This window comes from Nycticebus coucang, chromosome 16, assembly GCF_027406575.1.
Source record: "Nycticebus coucang isolate mNycCou1 chromosome 16, mNycCou1.pri, whole genome shotgun sequence".
Classification (NCBI taxonomy): Eukaryota; Metazoa; Chordata; class Mammalia; order Primates; family Lorisidae; genus Nycticebus; species Nycticebus coucang.
In genome coordinates, this window is record NC_069795.1 from 2806047 (window position 1) to 2827589 (window position 21543).

The window sequence follows — 21543 nt, forward strand, 5'->3', positions numbered from 1 at the left end:
ATTAAAGATAATCTCTTGTATCACTGTGGTTTTCGCTTCTGATTGAAGTTAATAGAGATCTTCTCTGTTTCTAGTTTGTCTTGCCAAAGGGTTATTGATTTTATCTTTTCGAAGTATCAATTTTTTTCATTAATTTTCTGAACGATTCTCTTTTCTCAATTTCATTTATTTCTGATTTAATTTTGGTTATTTATTTCCTTCTGCTAGGTTTGGGATTGGATTGCTCTTTATTTTCCATTTCCTTCAGATGATTCATTAGGTTATTTGTGCTCTCTTTCTATTTTTCAGATGTAGGCATCTAATATGATCAATTTCCCTCTTAGGACTGCTTTTATAGTATCACACAGGTTTTTTTTTTTTTTTTTTTTTTTTTTGAGACAGAGTCTCACTGGATAGGGTACCCTGGCATCATAGCTCACAGCAACCTCAAACTCCTGGGGTTAAGCAATCTTCTTGCCTCAGTCTCCCAAGAGGCTGGGACTATAGGTACTCGCCATGATGCCTAGATAATTTTTCTATTTCTAGTAGAGACAGGGTCTCAGTCTTGCTCAGGCTGGTCTTGAGCTCCTGAGCTCCTCTGCTTAAGCTGTCCACATGCCTCGGCCTCCCAGAGAGCTAGGATCATAGGTGTGAGCCACCGCACCTGGTCTATCCCACAGGTTTCGGTAGCTCGTGGCTTCATTGTTGTTATGTTTGAGGAATTTGATAATTTCCTCCTTTATTTCTTCCTTGACCCAATGGTCATTCAGCATAAGGTTGTTTAGTTACCATGTCTTTGTGTGGGGATGAAAATTTTTGTTGAAGTTGAGTTCCACCTTTATTGCCTTGTGGTCTGAGAAGATACATGGTATAATTCCACTTTTTTACAATTTTGTTGAGATTTGATTTGTGTCCTAGGAATGATGTATTTTGGAATATGATCTGTGGTTTGACAATAACGTATATTCATTAGCTTTGGGATGATGTGTTTGGTGTATGTCTGTTAAGCTCCTTTGTTCTAGGGTCGCATTTAAGTCCCTTCTTTGTTTAGTTTCTGTTTAGAGCAGTGGTTCTCAACCTGTGGGTCTCGACCCACAGGAGCTGTAATAAAGGGCTGCGGCATTAGGAAGTTTGAGAACCACTGGTTTAGAGGATCTGTCCAGTTCTGTCAGAGGGGTGTTAAAGTCCCCGACTATGATGGAGTTATAGGATACGTATTGGTCAGACCCATCAAGGTCTGTTTCATACTTCTGGGAACATTTAAGTTGGGTGCATAAATATTTAGAATTAAAATGTCCTCTTGTATTTTTCCCTTTACTAATATGAAATGACCTATCTTTTCACTTTCTTAATGATATTTTCTGAAGAGTAAAAGTTTAAAATTTTGATGGCATTCAATTTACTTATTTATTATTAATTATTTTTTTTAGGGGTGGGGCCTTGCTCTTGCTCAGGCTACTGTTGACCTCCTGAGCTCAATGCCCTCCCAGAGTGCTAGGATTACTAGGATGAGCCACCTCAGCCAATCTTTTTTTTTTTTTTTTAATAGATCATGATTTTGTTGTGATGTATAAAGAAATATTTGCCTAGATCAGTCATAAATATTTTCTTTGAGAAGTTTACATTTGGGTCTGTGATTTGTTTTGAATGAATTTTTTTTTTTTTTTTTTTTTTTGAGACAGAGCCTCAAGCTGTCGCCCTGGGTAGAGTGCTGTGGCATCACAGATCACAGCAACCTCCAACTCTTGGGCTCAAGTGAGTCTCCTGCCTCTGCCTCCCAAGTAGCTGGGACTATAGGCACCTTCTACAACACCCAGCTATTTTTTGGTTGCAGCCATCATTGTTGGTGGGCCTGGTGTATGTGGCTGGCCCTTAGCCGCTTGAGCCACAGTGCCTGTTGAGACAGTCTCACTATGTTGCCCTTGGTAGAGTGCCATGGCATCACAGCTCATAGCAGCAACCTCAAACTCTTTGGCTCAAGTGATTCTCTCGCCTCAGCCTCCCAAGTAGCTGGGACTACAGGTGCCTGCCACAACACCTGGCTATTTTTTTTTTTTTTTTTTTGGTTATAATTGTTACATTGTTGTTTAGCAGGCCCACCAGCCCTGGTGTGTGTGGCTGGAGGCCTAACTGCTGAACTATGCGCCCCGAGCCTGAATAAATTTTTTTGCATATGAATTTTTAGTTGTCGTATCATCAGTTGGTGAAAAGATTATGTATTGAATTGCCTTGGCATCTTTGTTAAAAATTGACATTAATATCAGAGTTTCACTAATCTATATGTTCATCCTATGCTGGTTTGATTTCTGTAGCTTTATAGTAAGGTTTTTTTTTTTTTAAATCAGGCAGGGTTAGTCCTCTAACATTGTTCTTCTTTTCCAAACAATTTTGGATAAGTTTGAGTTGTTTGAATTTCCATATGGCTTTTAGAATCAGATTATCACTTTGTACCAAAAAGCCTGCTTAAATTTTGGTAGGGGTTGTATTGAATCGGTAGATCAATTTGAGAGACTTGCCATCTTACTAGTATTGAGGCCTCTAATCCATGAACATGATGTATCTTTCCATATACTTAGATCTTCTTTACTTTCTGTCAGTAATACTTTATAGTTTTCACTGTGCAGGATTTCTTTTCTTAAGTTATTCTTACTTGCTTATTTTTGATGTTACTGAGACTGGAATGGTTTTCAGTTTCTTTTGACATTTTGTACTATATGTGCAGATCTGCAGTGGAACATACTCTCCTGCCACTACCAAATGTGACCATAGTGAGGAAAGCTTTGCCTGGTCATGCTCGGCAGTTCTTTTGTGCTTGGGCAGAAGGATCATCAGACCTATGTTAATTGGAATGCAGACTGCTTCAGCTGTGAGAAAAGCTGTCTAGAATTTCAAAAGCAAGTGCCGTGATGTATAATTTCTGCATGTGTCACCATGACTTGAGTTAGTTCAGCTACATACACCTGAAGGATGAATTTGGAATACAGATTGTTGTTACAATGAAGTCAAACATTAAAAACCCAGAGTTTAGAAATTGCAGGAAGCAGTATTAGCATGTGTCATAGGCTCAGTGACCATTTTTCTCCTTAAATAAGTGTGTGTATATATGTATGGGTATATACAAAGCTCTATATACCAAACACATTATCTCCAGGTAAACATGAGTGGGCCATCCTACACCAAGTTATAGGGCCATCCTACACCAAGTTATAGGTCAACAGTGTTTGATTCCTGGTCCCAAAGCTCCTTCCTCCGCAACCCCCCTAGTGAAAAGCCCTGTCTACTTTAATTGTCCTGTACTCACCTCTCTAAAAGGGAAGTCTAAAACATTTAATGTACTTTAATGTTATGGTTTATGTAACTAATTGTATTTGATATAAATAAATTAAAGTAGGTTTTTTTTTTTTAATTTTTGGTTTTTCACTTACTAAGTCAGGAAATGGGATCACCTTTTAAGGAATGTCAGGTCACAAGAAGGATTAGACCTGGCACTGGTGGGTGGGGATAACAGGAAGCCCCACACCATCCCAGGCCCACCTAAAGGTCAGACTGACATGTTCTTATGTGATCAGAATGGCCATGAGGAGGGAAGTTCTCCATCTCCCTTGTGAAGAGCGCCCTGGCAGAGACATGCTGAACTTCAGGTGTCCTCAGATGCTTCTGGGGGGAGAGTACAACCTGATGTTGGCTTCCATCATCGTCATCACACTGGTGCTGGCACATCTGCCTTCCTACTGTCTGCGGCTCCTGCTCCTGTCTCCTACCTGGGCTTAGTTCTGGTTTAGTTTCACAGATATGTGTTTTATATTTACTGGCACCTTTGACAACATTCAAATGAGGATTTAAGGATATGTTTACATAGACTGAATCTTTCTATAGTACTTCTTTCCCTCAAGTACTATTGGGTGTCCAAGTGCCTTTTATTTGGCAGATGGTGTTTCTGACAGTGAAGTGAGCCATTGTAGGTGGAGGCTCCTTCTTTAGAAATGTTGCTCTGTGTGTGGATGCCAGGTTAGGTTAGTTCATTGAGGAGCTCCAGTTGGTGCTGGTGCTGGGTAACCACTTGGGACTTGAGAAGTCTGATGTTTTCACTTTACTTAAAGCAGATGAATTCAGATCTTTGGGGTTATTTATAAACCATAATGCAGTAGTATATTCTTTTTTTAAGAGTGATATTTTTATCTCTGAAGTTTATTTTATGGATACGAATTATAGCTCTCTCAGGAGTAGTTTCATTTGTAGCTGTTTTCTATAATTCTGTATGCATTTCTTTAATTAATATCTTTGCGAAAGAGGAAATGAACAGATACTTCAAGATTGAATGCTATTCATTTTTTTTTATTTCAGGAGAAACTAGTTCTTAGACAGCAGCTGAATGAAGCGAAGCAGCAACTCCTACAGCAGGCAGAGTATTGTACAGAAATGGGAGCAGCAGCGTGTACCCTCTTGTGGGGTGTCTCCAGCAGCGAGGAAGTTGTCAAAGCCATTTTGGGAGGAGTAAGCATGTCTGGATATTGTTGATTATTGCTTGTGTAACTCAGAGGATGCAGACTGTCTATTACGTCATTTAGAGGCTAAATTTACGTTTTTCTATCCATTATTTGCTTTTTAAAAAATGAGATGAGGTTTTGCTCTGTCACTCAGGCTGGAGTGAAGTGGACTGATCATAGCTTACTGCAACCTCAAACTCCTGGGCTCAAGTGATCCTCCTGCTTTAGCCTCTCAAGTAGTGGGGGACTGTAGGTGTGTACTACCATGCCTGGCTAATTTAAAAATTTTTTTAGAGATAGGGGTCTCACTGTGTTGCGTAGGCTGGTCTTGCATTTCTGACCTCAGGTGATTCTCCTGCCTTGGCTTCCCAAAGTGCTGGGATTGCAGACGTGAGCCACTTACCTGTCCTGTCCATTCACTATTGTTCATTTATCAGGTAGTTGTTGAATAGCTTCTATGTTGGTTCATTATAACCTGGCACTCTGGGGGTATGTAAATGGGTGAAATGAGATCCCTTCTCTCTAGAAGCCTGTGTGGTACATGTGAATGTGTTTCTAGTTCAGTATTATTACTTTACATGTATGTGAGTTTAAGAAGGTTTAAAGTGCTTTTATATATACAGAGGGTACCAAAAAATGTACACACATAATAAGAAAGGAAAAACCTGTATAAGATTGTAGTACTCAAGTCATGTTTGAGCACAAGAGGTGCTTAAATGTGACTTGTATTCATCTTTTGTTATTGGTATGTATTGAATATTCTGATTTTAATGTAGTTTTTTCTTTTCTTAAATTGTGTATACATTTTTGGCACCCACTGTATTATCTCATGGTTAATGTAATATTTACTGTTATTTAGCATATATACATGTGTATAGGGGTGTGTGTGTATATATACAGTTGACCTTTGAACAATGCATGGGTTAGGGGCTACAGTGCCCTGCACAGTTGAACATCCATCCATGCATAACTTTTGATTCACCAGAAACTTTAGCTACTAATACCAGCTGTTAACCAGCAGCATTACCGATAATACAGTCAGTTGACACATATGTTATATGTATTATATACTGTATTCTTACAATAAGGTAAGCTAGAGACAAGAAAATGTTATTATGAAAATCATAAGGAAGAGAAAATGTATTTACTGACTGGGTGTGGCAGCTCATGCCTGTGATCCCAGCACGCTGGGAGACCAAGGTGGGTGGATCTCTTGAGCTTAGGAGTTGAAGACCAGCCTGAGCAATAGTGAGAGACCCTGACTTTACTAAATACAGAAAAATTAGCTGGCCATTATGGTGGGTGCCTGTAGTCCCAGTTAGTCAGGAGGCTGAGGCAGGAGGATTGCTTGAGTCCAGGAATTTGAAGTTGCTGTGAGTGTAACACCATGGCACTCTACAGAGTGAGACTGTGTCCACCCCTCGTAAAAAAAACCAATATATTTACTATTCAATAAGTGGAAATAGATCATCATATGGGTCCTCTTCCTTGTCATCTTCACATTGAGAAGGCTGAAGAGGAAGAGAAAGAATAGGGGTTGGTTGCTCTGTCTCAGAGTGGCAGAGGTGTGGAAAAGGTGGAAGGGAGGCAGGAGAGGCAGCTACGTTTAGTGTTTTTGTTGAAAAAAATCCACATATAAGTGGCCCTGCACAGTTCAGCAGTTCAAACCTGTGTTGTTCAGGGGTCAATTGTAAGTGTGTGTGCATGTGTACACCTGCCCTCACACGTCATCAGGGGACTTCACAGAGGGGATGGATTTGAAATAGGCCCTGATGAATAGGCAGAAATGGCAGAAAATTGGAGAGTAGTTCAAGAAGTCAAAGAGCATAACCAAAGGCATCAACTAAAAAGTGTGAGGTTTGTCCAAGGACAGTGAGTGCGTAAGTTGACCAGAGTGGAGAGTTAATAAAATAGTGGGGAGATAAGACTTAAAAAGGTAGGTTGGAATGTGATTTAAATACCAGATCGAGGATTTTATCCTATAGGTGGTAGGACTAGATTCCTTAAGAATTTTAAGTCAGAGTGTTAGGATGAGAGCAGAATTTTAGGAAGATTAATCTGACGGGATGAATTAGGAGGTGGGAGTTGTGGGTATCCAGTGTAGAGAGGAAGACTAGTTGGGGGCCATTCTAGTCATTGAAACTGGGGCGAGTGCAGCTCTACAGGGGTGTGTGAAGGAAGAAACACACATGGGTTGTGGGTGGATGCAGGTGGAGTGGCAGGTGGAGCTGGCAGCTGAAGGGACAAGAGGAGCCGGAGAAGATTGGGTTTGATTCTGGCAGGAGGGTGTAGTTGTGAGTGGAAGTAACAGTGGAGAGTCCGTTAATGGTGGAAAGTCAGTGGTAGATACTTAGCACCTATAGAAATAACAGTTGTGTTTGGTAGAAGGACTAAGTGTGGTTAACAAAGTTTGTTGAACTTTAATTGAGGCATAATTTATATACCATAAAGTTGTAAGTACGTAATTTGATGGTTTTTAGCAGATTTCTAGAGTTATGTAACAATTGCTACAATTCAGTGTTAGAATATTTCTATCACCCATGAAGTTCCTGTGTGCCATTTGTAAATGCATTTTTTTTCTTTACTGCATTAAAATGTGCATTGGTTTTTACTTTGTTCTTCAGAACCTTAGCACCCCAGAGTAAATCAGAGGTTCTTCAAACTTGGAAATATTTTTTACCAAGTAATGAAGACTTATTCTGCCAGAGTCATCAGTCTTTATCTCTTTTACATGTTGAGGCTTTGGTTAAGTTTTTTTTTTTTGAAAGATGCTGTGCTAAACTGGGGGTAGTGGCTTATACCTATTATCCCAGCTACTTGGGAAGCTGAGGTGGGGAGGGTTGCTTGAGCCTGGGAGTTCAAGACCAACCTGGGAAACATAACAAGAGTCTGTTTCTAAAGCAAACAAATAAACAAACAAAAAAACAAAGTTGTGTTAAAGGTTTGAAAATTTCTGGTTCTAGGGTGGGGACTGACTCAGTCAAAAGACCACACTTAAGGACCTGCTTCAGGCTGCAGGGTCCCCACTCCTTGTAATGCCTAGCACAAGTAGCATGCATTTTTTAGTATACAGTAGAACCTCTGTAAGTTGACCACCAAAGGGACTGTAATAAGCTGGTTAGTACATGGAGGTGGTCAACATAAGGAACTAGGCTTATTGTACTGATCTGTACAAGTACTGTACTTTCTTATATAGCTTTTAGTAGAGGATCTCATACAAAATCATGATTATACAGTATCATATAAAAGTAGTGCATTCACTGTTTTCTCATGGTTTAATCTTTCTGAAGAAAAGAGTCAATCTTGGTCTATATCTTATTCTTATTACAAATATAAGTGGGGAAAGCACTGTCAATTCTGGCTACACCACTCAGGACACCAGGGCATTTTCCCACAGCAACTGACTTCAACTGAGTTATCAGATGCCTGAAATCCTCTTCTTTGGGGTCTCTGCAGTTTCTGTGTCATCCTCACTTACTTCTTCTGTTTCATCAGCTGCTTCATACACTTTTATGCTGGTCTGTACATCAGTCAATATCACTTGGAAAATTGCTTCTGGGTCAGGTTCATTAAAGGCTGCCACCTCATCATCCATTGCAACAAAACCTTTAAAATCTACTCCTTTGAATTCTGTCATGGGAGATGGACTGTCTCATGGGCCCTAGACATCAAGCTGTTGGGTTGTGACAAATCCATCTTTCTTTCTTTTCTTTTTTTGTATTTTGAGACAGAGTCTCACTATGTTGCCCTTGGTAGAGTGCCCTGGAATCACAGTGTTCACAGCATCCTCCAATTCTTGGGTTTAAGCGATTCTTTTGCCTCAGCCTCCCAGGTAGCTGGGACTACAGGCACCTGCCACAATGTCCTGCTATTTTTTCGTTGCAATTGTCATTTGTTGTTTATCTGGCCTGTGCTAGGTTCGAACCCGCCAGCCCTGGTGTATGTGATGGGCGCACTCCCCTCTGAGCTATGGGTGCCGCCCACAAATCCAGCTTTCTTGGAACACTTCTGTATCATTTCTGGCTGAACTTTGTTCTAAGCGGAACTGATTTAGAGGACAGCAGCCAGAGTGTTAACTGATGAAGTTGCTTCCACAGGCAGGTGGACCATAGGGCTATGTTTAGTGATGACCCACTGTAGGAACTGGGCTTGGTAGTGCATTTTAAATGTTTTGATGATGGCTTGGTCAAGAGGTTGTATTTTTGAGGTCTTGTTTGGAGGTAGAAATTTCAGTGTCACATTTGGAATGATTCATTTCTGGGTGGCCAGGACAGTTGCCTACCGTCGATAGAATAGACCATTTCTTCTTCATTTCTCAGTATCCCTTACCACCTCCTCAAATACGGCCCGCATCATCCATGTGCATTTGCTGACTTAAGAGTTACCAAGGATTTTAGTCTCTCTCTGGTTAAGCTTGCAGAAAGCAGAACTGTGAACTGTTCTTTGGAAAGTTTCCTGCTCTTAACATTTGTCACCCTTCATGACGAGGCTTCTGTCAGGCATTACCTTGAAAAAGAGTCAAGAGTTTGCACTCGTCAGCATTAAATATGTCATCTTTGAAGCTTCTTGCAAAGTCTGGGAATTTTTGGATGAACTTTTCCACAACTTCTACTGGAATGTCATTGGATTTACCACACGAGACTTTCTGGGAGATCTCATGTCACAGTTTAAATTTCTTGAGCAATGACTTGGTGCTTGGAAATCTGCCACTCTGAATTCCTATACAATATTTTTAGCACCTTCTTGGAGCATTGGCCTGGAGATTTGGGCATTAACTGCACTCATTTGTTTGAACCAGCATAATGTGGCTTTATTGACTTTATTAAGGTAAGTCTCTGCTATAGGTCTCTGCTTTCCTTACCATATCTCTCCAAGAAATCATGTTTGGATGATTACATTTCTGGATGTTGCTAACTGACCTTGCTAACACCAGAATGTTCTGCCACCTCTTTTTGGGTGCTGCTTTCCAGAAAATATAGAAGGCCAACCTTTTCCTTCAGTGTCAGCTCTTTGAGTTCTTTTTCTTTGGGCCATCTTGTCTTGATTATCTGTAAAATTTTCTGTAATTACAGGATATACCTATAATTCAGATAAATCTCTCCCGTTGAAAAATCTTCCACAACACATGACAAACAACAGGACGTTAGGCCTAATTCAATACATGATAATAATAAAACATGAAAAAAGAACATACACTAAAGAAAAAGAAAATGCAACTAAAACCCACACCTTCTACTCCTTGGTATAAAGTGACCTCAGCTGGTCATGTTATAGAGAGTAAATTATACAATCCAAGTGATCAACATTACAAGGTGGTCAATATAGAGAGGTCAGTATTCAACTGAGTACATGTGGTGCATGTCCAGTCCATGAAAATTAGTTCAGCTTAAGGAGGTGGTCAATGTAGAGAAGTGGTCAACTTTGGAGGTTCTCCTGTATTTCTGTTGTACTTTTTTTTTAAATTTATATATATATATATAATATACATACTTTTATTATTCACCTGTTAACTCCATAATATGCCAATCACAAACTAGTTTTCAGCAGTTACATTCCCTTGATCACGGCTGCATGAAGATGTGATTAACTGGAAAGCAGGGAGACCAGAGACACGGCCAAAGGTGACATCATGCAGCCCACGCCATTGCAATACAATTGTCAAGTTCGCTGGTGGTTTTGTAAAGCCGATTCAGCTCTGTTCCCTTTGCCAGGGATTCTCACATTTGTGAAAATCGGACCAATTTGTGGGGTTCCATTTCCTGGTTGGAATTCTCAGTGGCTTTATCCAGAATCTCACTGGTGACTGGTTATTGTAGCACCAGTCCAACCTTCTCTGCTCCCATGCTGGGGCGGGCACTTCCAATTATAAAGGTAATACTTCAGGTTGCCGTCCCGTATGCCGAACTTGAGCTTCTCCAGGAAAGTTTTGTTCTCCATGAGATCCAGTGCATTAAACACGTCAAACCCTTTCATTTTGGCGAGAACAAGGGCATCGATGACTCATGAGGTCTAGAAGAGGGGTCTGGGTGTGCACATTGTAGAAAGAATAAGCAGCTTTTAGACTCTTGTGGGTTGGATAGTTCATGATGGTGGAGGGAAGCGTATAAAAGCTCAGGAAATCCGTCACCTCTCCATTTGCATTCTCCACCACGAAAGTGTCAATGATATTCTCCTGGGGGTAGAACCAGTGCTCCACCTCCTCCTGGTTCATGACTGGCGTGAGGTGAAACTGCTTCAAGTACCTGGTGAGGAGCTGGTGCACTACTGGAATGTCCTTTTTTTCCATTGGTCGTAGTCCAGCTGTCTTGGGAGTCTCTGGCAGTCGGTAGAGCTTCATGGTACGCTGCATGGTCATATTTCTGCTCAGATGGAAAAACTTCACTTCAGTCAGCTTCCATGGGTTTAGGGACCGATGCTAGTACCTGCAGGTGCCAACAGGCTTTGGTAGTACCACACCGGCAGTGTAAACAGCTTGGAAAATGCCCTCCAGGTGAACCACTTGGTTATCTCGGATCAGGACTGGAGCCACCCTCTTGGACCGCAGCTTCTTATGTACACATCAGAAGTTAATTTCTACCATCTTCTCTGTGTCATAGACATGGATTTTCGCTGGGATGGTGCTAATAAACTCAACCAGTTTCCAACTTGAGACCACTCGAACCCCACAGTGCCACTGCGGCAGCCAGCCGGGTGGCCGGAGAGCCCATAAAAGAAATTCTGGGGAATAATCAAATCGGAACATGTTGTCATCATCTTCCATGTAGTTCTCATTCAGGAGGGTGTACAGTTCTTTCAGCACACCACGGTCTCCCAGGTCCAAGGCATCCCAGGTGAAGCCCTGGGGTAGAGTATAGGGCTCCTGCCGGATGTTAACTTTGTCAGGTTCCACAGGACCATGGGTGTTCACCACTTCGCCTAGTTTGGGGACAGGCTGCGTATCCCAGAACTGGTAGCTTTGCTTGCTAGCCTCCTCCATGGTTTTGGCAGGTCCCTGACCCACCGACAACTGCTCAATGGCCTTCTGTATTTCCTGGATCCTCTCTGCTGGCAAGGATACAGGCCGATCTTGGGCTGAATCTGTCTCGCTGCCTTTTTCTTTCTTCTTTTTTTGTTTCTTTTTCTTCTTTTTGGCTCCAGTGTCATTGGCTAGATTCAAACCACCCTGGTTGTAGCTGTTATCTTCCTCGTTCTCGCAGTCGCTGCAGTGTTCATGGCTGTTTCCGCTCCCTTCCGTCATCTGCGGCAGCGAAGGTGCCGGTGGCTTCACTGCTGTCTCATTCTCGTCTGCCATCTTGAGTCCTCTGTTGTACTTTGAGTGGATTCATCCCAGTGCTTTGTCCTGTTGTACATTTGTTCTGTTTCCCAAATATATATTTTATCAGTCTTCTGGGTAATTTTTCTTGCTTCCATGTACCTTCAAGCTGCTTTTCTTTGTTCTTTTCAGTGAGAACTTTTTTTTCTTTTTTTAAGAAACAGGGTCTTGCTTTGTTGCCTAGGCTAACATGTAGTGGTGTGATTTTAGGTCACTATACCCTCAAATTCCTGGGCTCAAGGGATCCTCCCACCTGAGCCTCCTTAGTAGCTGAGACGACAGGTGTGTGCCACCATGTCTAGCTTTTTTAGAGATGGGGTCTTGGCTGTCTTGACCAGGCTGGTCTTTAACTCCTGGCTTCAAGTGATTTTCCCATCTCAGCCTCAGGAGGATCTGGGGATTACAAACATGAAATATTACAAATTCATCCTCAAGGGGAACTTAATGAACGAATACTACATTATTGCTTCTGTAATTAAAACTGGAGTCTTTTCTTCTGTATACGGTACTTTTTAAAATGTTTTCACACTGGGGCGGCGCCTGTGGCTCAAGGAGTAGGGCTCTGGTCCCATATGCTGGAGGTGGCAGGTTCAAACCCAGCCCTGGCCAAAAACCAAAAAAAAAAGAAAGGGATACCAATACAAAAAAAACTTAAAAGTTAAAATGTTTTCACACTGGTATCTGAGAAAGTATAACACTTTCGTTTCTAAACTTTCAGGATAAAGCTTTAAAGTTTTTCAACATCACTGGTCAAACAATGGAGAGTTTTGTGAAGTCACTGGATGGTGATGTTAAGGAGCTCAACTCAGACGAAAATCAGTTTGTTTTTGCTTTGGCTGGAATTGTAACAAGTAAGTATAAGCTGTGAGTTAGTTTCAGACTACCCCCATAAAGCAAGTCACACAAATTTTTTTTGGTTTCTCAGTACAGTGCATGTAAGTTTTGTTTGTACTATATACTGTAGTCTATTAAAGTATGCAGTAGCACTATGTCTAAAAAAATACACATACCTTAATTTAAAAATACATTACTGCTAATGATCAGAGCCTTTAGTGAGTAGTAATTGTTGCTGGTGGAAAATCTTGCTGCAAAGTTGATGGCTGCTGACAGATTAGGGTGGGGATTATTGAAAGTTGGATCGGCTCTGGCAATTACTTAAAATTAGACAACAGTGAAGTTTGACTTGTTCATGAAAGAATTCTCTGTATCATGACATGCTGTTTGATAGTGTTTTACCCACAGTGTACCTTCTTTCAAAATTGGAGCCAATCCTCTCAAACCCCGCTATTGCTTTATCAGCTAAGTTTATGGAATATTCCAAATCCTTTGTTGTCATTTCAGCAGTGTTCACAGCAACTTTACCAGGAATAGATTTCTGTCTCTAGAAACCACTTTCTTTGCTTATCCATAAGAAGCAACTCCTCATCCAATATTTCTACCATATCTAGGGTTACTTCCTCTACTGAAGTCTTGAAACCCTCAAAGTCATCCATGAGGGTTAATTCAGCTTCTTCCAGACTCCTGCTAATGGTGATATTTTGGCTTCTTCCCGTGAATTACAGATGTTCTTTTTTTTTTTGCGGTTTTTGGCCGGGGCCTGGGTTTAAACCCACCACCTCTGGCATATGGGGCCGGCGCCCTACTCCTTGAGCCACAGGCACCGCCCCCAATCACAGATGTTCTTAATGGCATAGAATTGTGAACCCTTTTTAGAATGTTTCAATTCACTTTGTACAGATCCATCAGAGGAATCATTATTTATGGCAGCTATAACCTTATGAAATGTCTCTCTTTGAAGACTTGAAAGATGAAAAGAATGGCATAGCTCTTCATAGTTTATTGTATCCTAAGCATTGAAATGTTATTTCTTTTCCATAGTCATTGTTCTTACATAATAGGGTCTGGATTTTTGGCCCAGTTTGTTCATTTCCTAGGATGTAAAAAGTCCCTGGACTATATTTCTTCATCTCCAGGGTGGAATGGTAATACTGCTCTGATTACCTTAAACATTGTAAATATTCAACAGGACATTAAAAATAACCCGAGAACCACTCTGTTCATGCAAAGAATTTGAGTTAAGGTGTCATGAAGAGAGCATGATATTTAGGTTAGATGCTATGGTGAAACAGGGAATAATTACTTTGTTACTTGTTCACAAATCTTAGATGAATCCATATTCTTGACTGTAGGTTTTTTAAAATTAAAAAAACAAAAATTTTTTTTTGAGACAGTCTCATTCAGTTGCCCCAGGGTTGAGTACCATGGCATGATAGCTCACAGCAACCTCAAACTCTTAGGCTCGAAAAAAATTTTTTTTAAGACACAGGGTCTCACTCTCTTATCCAGGCTGGAGTGCAGTGGCCTGATCATGGCTCACTGTAACCTTGTCGTCCTGGTCTCAAGTGATCCTCCTCCAGCCTCAGCCTCATGAGTAGCGGGGACTACAGGCACACACTACCATACCTGGCTAATTTTTGTAGAAATGAGGTCTTGCTATGTTGCCCATACTGATCTTGAATTCCTGGCCTCAAGTGATTCTTCCACCTTGGCCTCCCAAAGTTCTGGGATTACAGGTATGAGCCACTGCATCTGGCCAAGCATTAGGTTTTTAAAAATAGGTAGTGCTAGGTGATTGCAAGAAGTAGTACAAGGAATTATGAGTCCTTTTACTTTCTTTCTTTCTTTTCTTTTTTTTTTTTTTTTTTTGAGAAATAGTCTCAAGCTGTTGCCTTGAGTAGAGTGCTATGGTGACATCATAGCTCTCAGCAACCTCCAACTCTTGGGCTCAAGCCATCCTCTTTCCTCAGTTTTTTGTATTTTTAGTAGAGATGGGCTCAGGTTGGTCTTGAACTTGTGAGCTCAAGGAATCCACCCGCCTTGGCTTCCCAGAGTGCTAGGATTACAGGTACGAGCCACCACACCTGGCCTTATGAGCCCAGGCAAATGGAAAGAAACAAAAACCAAACAATACAACAAGGACAGTAATATTAATGTTAGCGGAACTGTACATGGTTGCTCGTGTCTCTTTCAAAAATTACAGTGCAGTGTTATTGCTGCATATAAGAGGTTTGTAGAAAATAAGTCCAGGATGAGCAATAGGGACTAAGTAGTCCCTGAATGGGAAGATTATATTTCTATTATTATTTTACTTTTAAAACAGCTTTATTGAGATATAATTCACATACCATGCAGTTCAACTATTTCTTTCTTTTTTCTTTCTTTTTTTTTTTTTTTTTTTTGAGACAGAGTATTGTTTTGTCTCCCTTGGTAGAATGCTGTGGTGTCACAGCTCACAGCAACCTCAAAATCTTGGGCTGAAATGATTCTCTTGCCTCAGCCTCTTGAGTAGGTGGGACTACAGGCGCCTGCCACAATGCCTGGCTATTTTTAGAGACGAGGGCTCTTTCTGGCTCAGGCTTCTTGAATTTGTGAGTTCAGCCAGTCTACCTACCTTGGCCTCTCAGGGTGCTTGTATTACAGGTGTGAGCCACTGTGCCCGGCCTACATATTTATTTAGAGACATAGTTCTACTCTTTCACCCTGGGTACAACACTGTGGAGTTATAGCTCATAGCAACCTCAAACTCTGGGTTTGAGTGATCCTCTTGTCTCCACCTCCCGAGTAGCTCAGACTATAGGTGTCTGTTTTTTTTTTTAGTAGAGACAAGGTCTCGCTGTTGCTCAGCCTGGTCTTGAACTCCTGAGCTCAGCACCCACCTTATCCTTCCAGAGTGTTAGGATTACAGGGGTGAGCTACCATACCCAGTCCAGTTCAACAATTTAAAGTTAATAATTTGATGGCTTAGTAGTACATCATATAGTTGTGCATCTATCACCGCAGTCAGTTTTAAAACATTTGATCACCTCAAAAAGAAACCTTACTTACCTTATACATTGTCCCCCCCCCCCCAATCCTGGCATCTTCTAGCTGTAGGCAACCCTTAGTCTACTTTCTGTCTCTATAGATTTGCCTGCTATGGATGTTTTGTATAAATGAAATCATGTAATATATGGTCCTTTCTTTGATCTTTTGTGTCTTTTTAATTTCATTGTGCATATTTGCAGCATTCATTGACATTGTGGCTGTGTCAGTGCTTTATTCCTTTCATGGCTGAATACTATTATATGGTATAAATGTACCATATTTTGTCTGTTCATCAATTTATGGTCCTTTGGGTTGTTGCATTTTTTGGTTATTGTGAATAATGATGTTATAGACGTCTGTGTACAAATTTTTGTGTGGGCATACATTTTCATTTCTCTTGGATATTTAATTAGGAGTGAAATTGTTTGTCATATAGTAGGCTTTAACTGTTTGAAGAACTGTTGGACTCTTCTCCGCAGTGGCTGCACTCCTTTATATTCTTTATATCCTTGCCAACTCTCTTTATCTTTTTTATTATAACCATTCTGGTGGATATAAAGCACTCTCTCATTATGATTTTGATTTGCATATCTGTGATGGCTAATGATGTTGAGAACATCTCTCACTTACTGGCCATTTGTATTTCTTCTTTGGAGAAATATCTAATCAAGTCCATTGCCTATTTTTTTCCTTTTTTTAAAATTGATATATGTATATTTTGGGAGTATGGTACGTTAATACATTCATATAACGTGTAAAGGTCAACTCAGGGTAAATGGGATGTGCATCACTTTAAGTATTTATCTTTATGCTATGAACATTTTTGAATTATTTTCTTCTAGATATTTTGAAATGTACCATAGATTATTGTTAATTATACTGATCTATCCAGCACTGAGTCTTAGTTTTTCTAGCTGTGTATTTGTGCCACTTAGCCTTTTGTTGTTGTTGTTGTTGCAGTTTTTGCCCGGGGCTGGGCTTGAACCCACCACCTCCGGTATATGGGGCTGGTGCCCCACTCACTGAGGCACAGGTGCTGCCCCCACTTAGCCTCTTTTTATCCCCCTCTTCGTCAGCCCTTCCTGGCCTGTCTGGTGACCACCAGCCTACACTCTATCTTCATGATATCCACTTCTTTAACTCTCGTATGCGAGTGACAACATGAAGTATTGTCTTTCTATGACCTCCAATTCCATCCATGTTGTTGCAAATGATAGGATTTTATTCTTTTTTATGGCTGAATTATATCCCAATGTGTATATATACTACATTTTCTTTTCTTTTTTTTGGAGACAGAGTCTCACTTTGTCACCCTTGGTAGGGTGTTGTGATGTCGCAGCTCACAGCAACCTCAGACTCTTGGGCTCAAGTGATTCTCTTGCCTCAACGTCCTGAGTAGCTGGGACTACAGGTGCCTGCCACAGCACCAGGCTATTTTTAGAGATGGGATCTTGCTCTTGCTCAGGCTGGTCTCGAACCTGTGAGTTCAGGCGATCTACCCTCCTCTGCCTCCCAGAGTGCTAGGATTACAGGCGGGAGCCACGATTCCTGGCCTTATACTACATTTTCTTTCTTTCTTTCTTTTTTTTAGAGACAGAATCTCACTTTATCGCCCTCAGGGGAGTGCCGTGGTGGCACAGCTTACAGTAACCTCCAACTCCTGGACTTAAGCAGTTCTCTTGCCTCAGCCTCTTGAGTACTGGGATTACAGGAGCCCACCAGAACGCCTGGCTATTTTTTTGTTGCAGTTTGGCTGGGGCTGGGTTTGAACCTGCCACCCTCGGTATATGGTGCTGGCGCCCTACCCACGAGCCACAGGCGCTTCCCTGTACTACATTTTCTTTATCCATTCATCCACTGATGGGCACTTAGATCTTGTCTGTTGTGAATAGTGCTGCAGTAAAACATGGGAGTGCAGATGTCTCTTTGATAAGTAGATTTCTTTTCCTTTGGATAAATACCCAGTAGTGGGAGTTATGGATAATAGGGTGGTTCTATTTTTAGTCTTCTGAGAAACCTCCACACTGTTGTTATAGTGGCTGTACTGATTTATGTTTCCACTGACAGTGTTCAGAGGCTCCCCTTTCTCCACATCCATACCAGCAAAGTGTTACTGCCTTTTTGGTAAAAGCTATTTTAACTGGGGTGAGATGGTATATCATTGTGGTTTTGATTTGCATTTCTCTGATGTTGAGCATATTTTCATAAAACGTTTTCTTTTGAAACATGTCTATTCAGATCTTTAGCCCATTGGATTATTATTTTTTTTTATTTTGTTTGATCTCTTCATACATGTATTCTGATTATTAATCCCTCATCACGTGGATAGTTTGCAAGTATTTTCTCCCATTCTGTGTATACTCTTCACTTTGTTGATTATTTCCTTTGATGTGTAGAATCTTTTTAGCTCGGTATAATCCAATTTATCTATTTTGGCTTTGATCGCCTGTGCTTTTGAGGTCTTAAATGAAAAGTCTGAGCCCAAACCAGTGTCTTGGAGGATTTCCCCAATGTTTTCTTCTAGTTGTTTTATGGTTTCTGGTCTTAGATTTTTAAGTCTTTAATCCATTTTTATTTGATTTTTGTATATGGTGAGATGCAGGAGTCTAGTTTCCTTCTTCTGAATGTGGTAATTTAGTTTTCTCAGCACCATTTATTAAAGAGACTATTTTATCTCCTTTGTATGTACTTGATGCCTTTGTTTAAATTAAGTGACTGTAAATGTATAGATACATATTTTGGTCCTTTCTTCTGTTATATGATTCATGTGTCTTTATGCTAGTACCATGCTGATTTGGTTATGATAGCTTTATAGTATATTTCGCAGTCGTACAGTGTGATGCTTCCATATGGGGTCTTCGTGGTTTCATATGAATTTTAGGACTGTTCCTTCTATTTTTGTAAAGAATATCAGTGGTATTTTGATAGGGATTGCATTGACTCTGTAGGTCACTTTTGGTAGTATGATCATTTTCATAGTGTTTTTCCAGTACATGAACATGGAATGTCTTTCCATTTTTAGTGTCATTTTCAATTTCTTTCATAAGCATTTTGTAGTTTTCCTTGTATAAATCTTCCATCTCCTTGGTTAAAGTTATTCCTATGTATCTTATTTTTTTTTGTAGCTATTGTGAAAGGGATTGCTTTATTGATTTTTCTGCTAGTTCATGTTGGTGTATAGAAATGCTGTTGATTTTTATATGTTTATTTTGTATCCTGTAGCTCTAATGAATTCATTTATCAGTTCTAACTTTTTTTGGTGGAGTCTAGATTTTTCTAAATATAAGATCAGGTTGTCTGCAAACAAATCTGATTTGACTTCTTCCTTTCCAATTTTGATCCCTTTGTTTTTTTCTCTTGCCTAATTACTCTGGCTTGGACTTCCAGTATTATTATATTGAATAAAAGTGGTAAGAGCAAACATCTTGTCTTGTTCCAAATCTTAGAGGAAAGACTTTCAGTTTTTCTCCATTTGTATAATGTTAAGGGTGGCTCTTTATTATTTTGAATTATGTTCCTTTTGCACTCAGTTTGTTGAAAAAGCTTGAGACTTACTAGTGTGATGCAGAGACAGGAAGTGAGCACATGCTGTTGGAAAATTGTGCTGATAGATTTGTTTAACATAGGGTTGCCACAGACTTTAAATTTGTAAAAGACACAGTGTCTATGAAGCACAATAAAGTGAAGCCCAGTAAAAGAAGAAATGCCTGCTTTTTCTTCCATTTTGTGAACAGTCTTTTCACTTTCTTGACAGTGTCCTATGAAGTCTCATGCTGAAATGTAATCCCAATGTTGGAGGTGGGCTCTGTGGGAGGTGTTTTGATTATGTCCAGTTTTCTATATTTTCTTTAGTTGCTTGTGCTTTTGATACTGTGTTTAAGAAACCATTGTCTAATTCAAGGTTATGAAGATACACTCTTATGTTTTCTTCTAAGAATTTTATAGCTATAGCTCTTAACATTTAAGTCTTTGATCCATTTTGAGTTAAGTTGTGTACATATGGATGTCCATTGGTTTTTTAAATGATATTCAGTTAGTGTTTTTTTATTTTTTATTTTTTTGAGATATTGTCTCACTCTTTCACCCTGGGTAGAGTGCTGTCATGTCATACATAGCTCACAACAACCTCAAACTTTGGGCTCAGGTAATCCTTTTGCCTCAGCCTCCCAAATAGCTGTGACCACAGGCAACCACCACAATGCCTGGTTAGTTTTCGTTTTCCTTTTCTTTTTGAGATAGAGCCTCAAGCTGTCGCCCTGGGTAGAGTGTTGTGATATCACAGCTCACAGCAACCTCTTAATTCCTGGGCTCAAGTGATTCTCCTGCCTCCGCCTCCCAAGTAGCTGGACTGCAGGTGCCCGCCACAATGCCTGGCTATTTTTTTTTTTTGTTGCAGCCATCATTGTTGTTTGGCGGGCCCGGGCTGGATTCGAACCTGGCAGCTCAGGTGTATGTGGCTGGTGCCTTAGCTGTTTTAGCCACAGGCACTGAGGGGTTCCCCCCTCCCCCCTGCCTTTTTAAAGTAGAGATGGGGTCTTGCTTTTGTTCAGGCTGGCCTTGAACTCCTAAGCTCAGACAGTCCACCCACCTCAGCCTCCCAGGCGTGAGCCACCATGCCTGGCTAGATTTCCATTGTTGAAGTACCATTTGTTGAAAAGGTTATTCTTTCATCCTTTCTCCATTGAATTATCTTAGTACTTTTGTTGAAAATCAGTTGACCATAAATATGAGTGTTTATTTCTGGACTCTCAATTGATCTATTGATTTATATTTCTATCATCATGCCAGTACCCTATTACTATTATTATTATTGCTGAAAATAGATGAAATTATTTCAATCCAAAGCAAAAGTATTAGATATAATACATCTCATTCTGTGTATCTTTCTCAACATACATAATGGACACCAGATTCATTTCTTAAATTATGGAATTACTATGCTTATCTCTAGAAATATTTATAAATTATTTTAATGCAAATAAACTTAGAACAAAACTATTTTCACTGGAAATTAAGCCGGGGGGTCCTTTGCTTATGGTGGTTGACAACAAATCAGTTCTGCAGGCCTTGCATTGAGTCACAAGCACACCAGACAGTAGATACCAATAGTGAAGGCAAACGTGACATAAAAGAAATGTGAATTAACTCCAAAAGATCAGCAAATACTGCACCTATCTGCGTTCATCAATGTGAAATTGATTCACATTTATTTTATGTTGTAGTTTGTGCTTTAGTATCAATATTAAATGAAATACAGGATTGATATTTACAATTATGATACTAGATATATGAACAGGACTTCATTTACCAATAAATCTGGTGTGTTGGATTATGTTGCTGCTATGATAATGTTTTTTTGTTCTGTTATTTTTTTCTTTAGGGATATATTAATGATGTTCATTAATGATTATATATTAATGATATATTATGGACTCCAAAACATAAAATCTTAAAACAACATTAATTTTGCTCACAAGTCTACAATTTTCTATTGCTGGCCAATATCTGGGGCTTCATCTGGGATGACGCAAATTTCTGGGGAGCAGTGAGTTGGCATTCTCTCTTCTCTCAGATAGTCTTAGGGCTTCTCTCCTGTGATCTTTTCATATGGCCTCTTCATTATACAACCTCAGGGGCCTGTACTTCTTTCATAGTAACTTAGGGATCTTATGGCAAGTAGCAAGAGTCCAAGATGGAAACCATAAGGCCTCTTCCTACCCAGCCTCGGAAGGCATAGGGCATCAGTTCTACCTGCGTTCTATTATTGATGAGTGAGTCACATGTGTCAAGGGTCTACCCAAGTGTCTGAACATGAGGAGGCATGGTTCCCTAGGTAGTTATCCCTGGAGATAGGCCACTGAAGTCCATAGCTAGGACTTAAGTTTCTTTGCTGGGTTTCAG

General features: G+C 40.2%; 1 protein-coding gene and 1 pseudogene across 4 annotated transcripts in view; one reads left to right on the forward strand and one right to left on the reverse strand.

Annotated features, from left to right (window-relative positions):
• The window catches only part of HSF2BP (heat shock transcription factor 2 binding protein), a 157116-nt gene that overhangs the window by 29666 nt on the left and 105907 nt on the right, over nucleotides 1–21543 (forward strand). For 2 of the 3 annotated variants that reach the window (XM_053565014.1, XM_053565013.1), the window contains 2 exons: nucleotides 4324–4473; nucleotides 12497–12629. In XM_053565014.1, coding sequence (XP_053420989.1) covers nucleotides 4324–4473; nucleotides 12497–12629 — 283 coding nt within the window. The remainder of the gene's footprint in view (nucleotides 1–4323; nucleotides 4474–12496; nucleotides 12630–21543) is intronic. The other variant, XM_053565015.1, reaches the window with a different exon arrangement.
• LOC128567641 (glycylpeptide N-tetradecanoyltransferase 1-like) lies at nucleotides 10035–11757 on the reverse strand (annotated as a pseudogene). The gene has a single exon (XR_008374906.1). The product of XR_008374906.1 is annotated as a glycylpeptide N-tetradecanoyltransferase 1-like (transcript).